This window comes from Rutidosis leptorrhynchoides, chromosome 2 (genome assembly GCF_046630445.1).
Source record: "Rutidosis leptorrhynchoides isolate AG116_Rl617_1_P2 chromosome 2, CSIRO_AGI_Rlap_v1, whole genome shotgun sequence".
NCBI classification, from domain to species: domain Eukaryota; kingdom Viridiplantae; phylum Streptophyta; class Magnoliopsida; order Asterales; family Asteraceae; genus Rutidosis; species Rutidosis leptorrhynchoides.
Window position 1 is genome coordinate 231,374,542 of NC_092334.1, and position 9,747 is coordinate 231,384,288.

Here is a 9,747-nt window from a genome sequence, read left to right on the forward strand (position 1 = left end):
GACAACTGTCTGAGAAAGCAATTGAAAAGGACAATCTTCAAGCAGCTCATGATACTATGAAAAATGAACTCCTTTAAACACAAACCGACCTATCCACAGCTTTGTCCGCGAAAACAACTGCGGAAACTAGCTTCGTGATACTTCGCGAACATTTGCCTGAACTTGGGCAAAAAATTATGGATTCAGCTGATGTTTCTCAACTATTTGATACGTATGTTACTGCACTTCAACAGCTTGAGCGAGTGAAGTTTTTGCAGGAAATTAGTAAGGTGACTGTATTACCGGAACCCATGCCAGAATATATTGAAAAGCTAATCTGTCCTCTTGAAGAGGCAGAAGAGATGGTCACGCTGGCAAGAGAAGGAATTCGCGTTATTCCTATTCCAAAACTGGAGGCCATAAGTCAAAATAAAGATGCTCCCGTCGAAGACATTATTAAATTAGACTTAACCAGTAAGGAATAGAATTTCGCAATCATAAGCGCGTCTGTAAACGAATTTATTATGTTTCAGTTTGTTGTACTTTCTGCAGTATCATAATAAATTTTTTATTTATCAATTGCAATTGCTTTTATTTATATAGCGCTTTGAGAATATTATTCATAATTACTAGTATTGTCTTTTGCAATTTCATTGTTTATTATTGTGCACATAACAAACAATTACTTTATGCGAAACAACCTGTATGTGTGTGCTTTTCTGCACATTATGAATCTTCTAAGTCTGCCGAAACGATCCTTAGGTAAAAAAAAATTTGTGCTTATTGCGAAGCATCCAAGTATGGCTAGATCTAATACGTTGGGCAAAATTTTACAAGTCTCATTCTTTTCGCATGCACTTTAAATTGCTTTTGCTAACTGTCAAGTGGTCTTTACCATCACTTATATAATTTCGAACTTGTTATTTTATTCTATGCGTTATATTTACAAATTACGCATAAATGCGCAATTACTGCTATGAAGAAAAACTTGAAATTCATCCATCTCGCATAGTAGTACAAACTTAATCTTGCTACACATAGGCCCAAATTACTAAATTCCAAATAGAATAACGCATATTTCTTTCATTATATGTAATATCTTTTCAACAAAGTAGCATGTCACGCGTTAGGTATATTACGCCCTTCAATGTCTTGGAGTTTATAAGATCCTACCGCATTGATTCCTACTATTTGGTATGGACCTTCCCAATTGGGTCCCAACTTTCCAAGCTTTTCAGCACGGCTTGCTTCATTATTCCGCAAAACTCACTCTCCAACATCGAAGGCTAACGCGTGTACTTTCTTGTTGTAATACTTGGAAATTTGTGGCTTATTATTTGCCTCACGTATCGCGGCCATAAGCTTCCGTTTCTCAATGAAATTTAGATTTTCACAAATGCCATCTGCATTCGCACTTTCATCAAAATTAGAAACTCTATGCGTCTCAACAAAGACTTCCGCAGGGATCATTGCCTCTGAACCATATACCAGGCTAAATGGTGTTTCACCCGTACTTTTCTTGAAAGTAGTACGATGAGCCCATAGTACATTCGACAGTTCATCAACCCATCCATTCCGCTTTTCATTCAAACGCTTCCTAATACCACTGACAATATCGCGATTAGTGACCTCACATAGCCCATTTGCTTGTGGATGTGCAACTGATATAAATTTTTGAATTATATTCAATTCCGCACACCAGCTTAGAAATGGATCTTTTGCAATTTGCGCCCCATTATCACTTACAAGTTCTCGCGGAATTCCACATCTGCACACAATGTATTCCCATACAAAATTCCGCACTTGTACGCCAGTTATTGTACGTAAACTTTTGCTTCCACCCATTTAGTGAAATAATCAATTGCTACAATCAGAAACTTTACATTCCCTGCACCTGGTGGAAATGGTCCTACAATATCAATGGACCATTTATAAAATGGCCATGGTGAATCGATTGGAATCATATCATGTCTTGGTTTTCTGTTCTGCGGTGCGTGCCTTTGACAACTTTTGCATCTTTTAACAATTTGTGCAACATCGCGGTATAGGTAGGCCAAAAGTAACCCATTCGCATTATTTTCGCGGCAATAGTTTTATAACCTGAATGAAGAGCGCATGATCCGCTATGCACTTCTTCAACAATTGTTGCAGCCTCCGCGGGTCCAACACTCCGCATTAATGGTCCCAAATATGATTTGCGATATAACACATCATTTTCAATCACATACATAGGTGATCTTTCGCGTACCAATCGAGCTTCCTTTTTATCTTCTGGTAATGCACTATTTCGTAAATAATTCACAATAGGATCCATCCAATTCGGTTCAACTTCTTCTATAGCCGCAACAACCAAACTTCCATCAATGGACTTATTGGGAAGTTCTTCTACCCAGACCTGCTTTTGAAAGTGCGAAAATGTTAATGCAACATGCTTGCTTAACGCATCCGCCTTTTTGTTTTGACTTCTTGATACTTGTGATAACTCGAAAAATTCAAATTTTTCTGCAGACTCTTGCACAAGTTTTAAATACTTCCGCATAGACAAGTCGTGAGCTTCAAAAGAGCCATTGAATTGATTTGCCACTAACTGCGAATCAACATATGCGCGCAACTACGAGATATGCATTTTATGCGCCATATTTAATCTCGCAAGCAGTGCTTCATATTCAGCCTCATTATTTGTCACATCAAAATTAAAGCGTAGCGCGTATGTGTGCTCTTCTCTACTCGGACTTGTCAATACCAATCCCGCACCTGCACCTTCAATACACGATGCACCATCTGTATACAAATCCCAGATTTCGTGTTGAAGTGGTTTTAATTGCGTTCTTTCATGGATAACCTCCAGTTCACCCGTCATTTCTGCAAGGTAATCTGCTAAAACCTGACCTTTTACCGATGTACGCGGTAAATATGATATTTCAAATGCTCCAAGCTTGATCGCCCATTTTGCGAGTCTTCCTGATATCGCATGTGTGCTCAAAACATGTTTAACTGGAAAATCAGTTAAAACGTGTATTGGATGACCTTGAAAGTATCTACACAAACTTCTTGATGTCAAAACTAACACGTAAATAAATTTTTCAATTGGCGCATAGTTTATTTCACTTCCCGCAAGCGCCTTGCTAACAAAATAAAGTGGCTTCTGGAATTTATTCCTTTCCGCGATAAGTACTGAACCAAACGCCTCATTCACAACCGAAATATAAAGGTATAATATTTCACCATCCACAGGCGCAATCAATGTAGGTAACGTAGCAAGCAATTGCTTCATTTCTTGAAATGCGTTGTCTGCCTCTTCTGTAACATCCCGCATTTTTCCGTTAAATTATTTTAACGCCCGTCTTTTTATTTTTAATAATGTCCTTCGTATCTAGATTCGTATCCTCTGTTAACTAACATCCTTAATATTTTCGTTATGGGATTAAAACGTCTCCCGCACTCCCGTGTAATTCAAAATAATTCGTTTAGTTAATTCCCGCGCCCGACTACAAACTTGAGGGACTAAACTTGCCAAAGTGCCAAAAGGGTGACTAGGTCAAAGGAGTCAAACTCCCTCCTCCTCCATTCATTATTTCCTTTTTCTTTTTCCATTTTCTAAATACTTTCACCAAACTCTCTCAAACACCAAAGCAAGAATTCATCATCTAAATTCGGATTAGGAGGCTAGCAACAAAACAAATTACATATTTGGAATCCTCTCTTCATCCTCTACAACTTGATACCAATTTCAACTCATTTGGGTAACTTTCTAAAATCACTAGATTTTGTGTTCTTGATGTTTTTGAATTATAAAAGTGTTAATTAGTGTCTATGAATCGTGTATAACATGAATATATGTTTTGTTTGTTCGATTTGTTAATTTGAGCAACTAGTTTGAACACTTGAAAATGGGTTTGCTTAATCTTTGATTTTGGAAGATTAAATGTTGTTAAATTGTTAAGGTTCATGTTTTAATTGTGTTACTAGTATCACTAGCTTCATTTTGATGTGTAGGTTGATTTGTAAAACTTCAAAAACATGATTAATGATTTTGTGATTCTTGATTAGGGTTTGATAGTTCTTGAGATGAACTTTTGATGCTTGAATGCCATGAAATGTTAATTGTAAGTGTATAATTGTAATGTATGTTTCATTACCTTCAAAACGGCATATCATATGTGTGAATTGGATTTTCGAGACTTAAAATGCATTTTGTGAGCTTGAAACTTTGAAAATGGACCTCCGATTCACATGAGACTTGTTCTAACATGCTTATATATGAATAAAAACCTCAGAAAAATAGTTCGGGACCCGACCCGAACGTGTTGACTTTTTCGTTGACTTTGACCGACCAAAGTTTGACTTTTTGTCAAACTTAACCAAATGATTATGCAACCTTCCTAACTTGTTCCTATACTTGTATCTTGCATGAAACTTGACAAATTGTTTCACATGCTACATAATCGAGTCGTAACGAGCCATAGGACTAATTGAACATCTTTGACCTATCGTGTTTACCGTTATTGATACAACCCTAATTGTTTAGGTCAAGACTAGCGTTCGTACTTTGCACGTTACTTGTTGAAGTACTTTATTACTCTTGCACTCAAGGTGAGATCATAGTCCCACTTTTACTCTTTTGAACTTACATTTGGGATGAGAAAACATAAACGTTTCTTTTTACTAAGTGAACACAAGTACAGGAAAACAAACATTCTACATACGAGTTTGAACAAAAATCCTCAATTCGATTATCATTAGTTACACTTGCCGGGTGTAAGCGAGAACTTATGTTATATGGCCATATGGGTTTGACAAACCCTCATTCAAACGGTTCGCTACCGTTTACGAATGAAATATATTTTCGAGAAACATTGTATGTTCTAACACTATTGTGATGGGGTTCTATGGAAGGAATGTTAAGCATTGATAATTGGGTGCTCGTGAAACAAACTTTTAGAATGTATTACTATTTTATCAATGTTGCAAATCTTGTGGTTCGACTTACTTTTACTCACTTACTTACTTAAACCTATGATTTCACCAACGTTTTCGTTGACAGATTTCTATGTTTTTCTTAGGTCTTTGAACGCTATGTGAAACATGCTTCCGCTCATTATTTGATACTTGCATTGGATGTCGAGTATACATGCATTTCATGGAGCGTCTTTTGACTTTCTTTAAAACTGTGTCGCATAGGTTTCACATGTAAATATAACTTTGTAACGTAACTTTTGGATGAACAATTCTGGTAAACTTTGAAACAATCTTTATTTTTGAAAGGAATGCGACATATCTTTGGTCAAACGTCACGTTAAAGACCTATGACCACGCAACGGGACCTAAGTAGTCGATGCCGTCAATTGACGATTTGTCGGGGTCGCTACATCTTCTGTCCATACAAAGTTCTTCTGTTTCAAACACCCTTTAAGTGTGCGAAAGAAAGGCAACGGCCTTTCCGCAGCCTTTGAAAGGAATCTGGTTAAAGCCGCAATCATTCCAGTTAAACTTTGTACTTCTTTAATGGTTTTAGGCGCGGTCATGTTTTCAATTGCGGCGATTTTCTTAGGATTTGCTTGTATGCCTTGCTCAGTGACATAGTACCCTAGAAATTTGCCTTCCCTTTTCCCAAAACTGCATTTAGACGAATTCAACTTCATGTTGATCTTTCGCAAATTTTCAAATGTTTCCTTCATGTCAAGCAAAATATTTTCTTGCGTTTTGCTTTTTATAACAAGATCATCAACATACGCCTCAAGGTTACGGCCGATTTGGCCCTCAAACGCTTTAACAATAAATCGCTGATAAGTTGCTCCCGCATTTTTGAGGCCAAAAGGCATTTTAATATATACAATAAATGCCTTTTCCAGTATGGAATGCGGTTTTATCTTGGTCTTCTAGCGCCATTGGTATTTGATGTTATCCTTTTGCGGCATCCAAAAAACATTTATAAGGATAAGAATGCAAGGATTCCACTTTGAGATCTATTTCAGGAAGTGGATAGTTGTCTTTTGGACAAGCTTTGTTTATGTCTTAAAAGTCTATGCACATCCTCCACGAACCATCAGGCTTTTTTTTACCAATACTGGGTTTGCAACCCATGTTTGATACTTTACTTCACGCAAAATGCCTGCATTGACTAACTTGGCCACTTCTGCACTCAACCATTTTATGCGATCAGGAGCCATTCCTCAACGCTTTTGCACAATGGGTTTTAGTACAGGATTAAAATTTAATCGATGCTCTGCGACATTACGCGGAACTCCAGTCATGTCCTGCTCACTTCAAGAGAACACGTCCTTGTACGCAACAAGCATTTGCACAATCTTTTTTCTTATTTTTTCATCTAACTCGGTGCCGATTTTTACTTTTTGATCTGGGTAACTAGTGTTCACAACAACCATATCATCTTATGCAATCTTGTGCGCAACACCGGCATCTTGCGTGCTTATAGCCGCACAAATTGACTGCATAGCCATAGAGTTTATTGTTGCCACACCCTTGCACGTAGTAAATTTAACCATTCCATGTATTGTAGATGGCACTATGCCAAGCCTACGCAACGCAGACCTTCCCAACAAAATGTTATAACGTGAGGCAGCGTGTATGACATAAAAGTCTAACTGCGGTTGCCTTGTTAGTTTCACATCTATTTCATCACACAACTCAATTTTTAGTGATATTTGCCCCATTGGCCAAGCAGATTCACCTGCGAAACCAGACAAAGATATCGCGGTTGGCTTCAATTCTTCCTTAATACATTCCGGTAATTGACGAAAACACTGCTCGTATATCAAATCTATACTACTACCAGTGTCCACATGTATTTTGATAATTATTATTCCAGTATCCGCGATTTTACACGATATAACTAGAGGTGTGTCATACATGTCGCGGTTTTGCTCAAATGGGAAAGTAATGGGTGCGAGTTGCCATTTTTCAAGCATTTCTGCTGCTTTTCGCTTTTTAAAACCTTTCTTCTTGTGTATTGTGCTTATTATTTTCGTATCATGCACCTTTTGCAGCTCTTTTTGCAAATTTTTATTCAGACAAGCTTTGCATACTTTATGCACCTTCAAATTCATATTCCACTCATTTACCACCATTTTGGTAGCTAAAAACTTTCGTTGCTTCGTCATTTTGCGTAGCTCACAACTTTTATTAGAGAAATTATGTTTTCCTGCAATGTAATAAAGAAAATAACACGATTAGAATTGGAAAATGAGTTTAATAGCTCGACTAAAACGAACGTGAATTTCTCATTTCAATTCTATTCGAGTCCCACGGATGGCGCCAATTGATTAATCCTAAATTATCCAATTAAGGCTAATCAAGGATTGAGTGCAATAAGGCGGTATAATAGATGTCGATTATGGTTTTGGGACTTTATTGTCATATTTCGTTAAGTGCTAAACGATCAACAACCATGTCCCGGTCTTCGTAAATTACCTTAACCAACAAAGATCAAGTCTCGGGCAAATTCAAGAGAGAGATCAATATGGCTAGAGCAATTCTTCCAGAATCAACAACCTAAAATGAGAGGCCAAGCTCCCTATTTATAGGCTTGAGATCCGCGCAGAAGTAAGATGTGCGCGCACTTAGGCATTCCGCACAAGTACTGCGAGAATCCTACGCACTCTTTAATATTCTGCGTAATCTCACCGCATTTATTAGCATTTACCGCGGTTCATCAGTTTCGCGTCTTTGTCCTTAAGTGGCTTTTAGCACTAAAAATATACATATACATATGTATGTCTATGATCATCTCGCGCTCGTCTTCTCATCGATAAACACGATTTTGCTCCTTCCACAAAACCTACGATTTAGTGCAGGTATATTCCCTTAAATTAACGTTTTCAATTGGCGTTTGTCTCTCCTTTGCCTGCCTACAAGGATCAATCTTATGCTTCGCGGTATCGAGGTAAATAATACTATATGTTGCTTGTGTAATCGCTTTGATGAAGATGAATGTCACCTGTTCATTGATTGTGAAGTTAGCTCGCAAATTTGGAAATTGGTTAGCATATGGCTGAACTATCCGATCCCTATTTGGAAATTCATTGACGAAGCTTGGTTATGGGTCGATGGCGTTCCATTTAAGGATAATCAGCGCACCACTATTAGAGTTATTATGAGCTCTGTTTTTTGGAACATTTGGCGGCTCCGTAACAGTCATATCTTCAATGATGCAAAGTTTAAAAAAGCTCACGTTGTTGATAGCATAGTTGTTATCGCTTTTGATTGGATGTACTCTAGATTTCATAAAAGTCGAGTAAACTGGGCGGTGTGGTTGCAAAACCCCATATACGCTTTGTAATTATTTTTTTTTTTCTCGCTAGCTTCTTGCTAGTTACTTATTTATATTATTTTTTGGCCGTTAAAAAAAAAAAAGTTTTGACATTAGAGTTTCTCATATTATAACTTATGAGTAGTTGACTAACATAATTCATATTCATATTTTCTATTTCTATCATTCTACAATTATGATTGTTATGCGTATCTAGTTTGTTATATTTGATCAATTTGTCCGACTACCGAAAAATTAAATGAGTATTCATTCATGCCCCCTCTATTATTTTAAATTGTCACCATAAAAAAAAAAAAAAAAAAAAAAATACTCCGTACTTACTTTAAGAATTATACTACTACACTAGTGAAATGACCAATGAAATTACGGGTTAGTTTAAACGAAACAGTTTAATGATATGTTTTAGGTATTAAGCGAATGTAAATGGTAAAGTCATTTAATTTAATAACCCGTGGGACCACAGATTTCGACTAAGAAACTTGTCGTTAACTTGGTCAGAATAAATGCACTACATTTTTTCTCCCACCACAATCTTCCATTTTTCATTACAATTACTATATTTTTGTCATAAATAGTACTTATTTAACATTAAAAGAAAGATTGGAAATACCTGGTTTAATATATTATTTTAATTCTAAATTAATTAAGAATAATGACATCATATAAGTGTTCTAGATTTTTTATTTTTATTTTTGATTTTCTTAAAGGAAGGATTAAACATATTTAATTGATTTAATTTAATTCTAAATTAATTAAGAATAATGACATCATGTAGGTGTTCTAGATTTTTTTATTTTTCTTTTTGAATTTTTTTTAAGGAAGGATTAAATATATTAATGAAATCATCATTTTACAATTTTAATAGAAACTATAGATAGATTATATTGTTTATTTACTTTATAGTTTTATTACTTATTTTTAATTATCTTTTTATCTCGCGAGCATATATTAACTGAATAATAAAGCTTATTATACAAAAACAACAAAACCCAATATCACAAAAGTGGTGCATGAGTGAGGTGAGATGTAGACAATTATTTCCCTATTCGAGAATAAAGACAAGTCAATTTTCCACCCAGAGTGAAAACACTCTCAAAAGTAGAGAAAGTCATCCCTCTCTCTATTCGACGGATAGAGAGATTGCTTCCGAGTGGACCTCTGGCCAATAAGTAGGAAAAAGTTTTTTTAAAAAAACAAAATAACATTAAAAATAAAATTGAGACGCCAAGAAAATGGTAAAATCAAATTTCAATGGGTTTTAAATCCTGCCTGAAATTTAGTTTAGGTTAGTTAAGTCGCAAATAAATCGACGCTTACTTAAGAACTAAGTGATATTCATCGTCGTGCACAGTGCACTCTCACATATGTTTATATATGAGTTAGTGTCATCACCTCGTTCTTCGTAATGTTATGAGTAGTTTAACTTTTTCTTTTTCTGTTTCTATATGCATAATATGAGACCATGAACATTTCATACG

The 9,747-nt window shown here is 35.9% G+C and overlaps 1 protein-coding gene across 1 annotated transcript; it reads right to left on the reverse strand.

Moving 5' to 3' along the window:
- Positions 1–1,939: 1,939 nt before the first annotated feature.
- LOC139888593 (uncharacterized) lies at positions 1,940–2,518 on the reverse strand. The gene has a single exon (XM_071871595.1). The coding sequence runs from the start codon at positions 2,516–2,518 to the stop codon at positions 1,940–1,942; it is 579 nt and encodes a 192-aa protein (XP_071727696.1).
- Between the last annotated feature and the right edge of the window lie 7,229 nt (positions 2,519–9,747).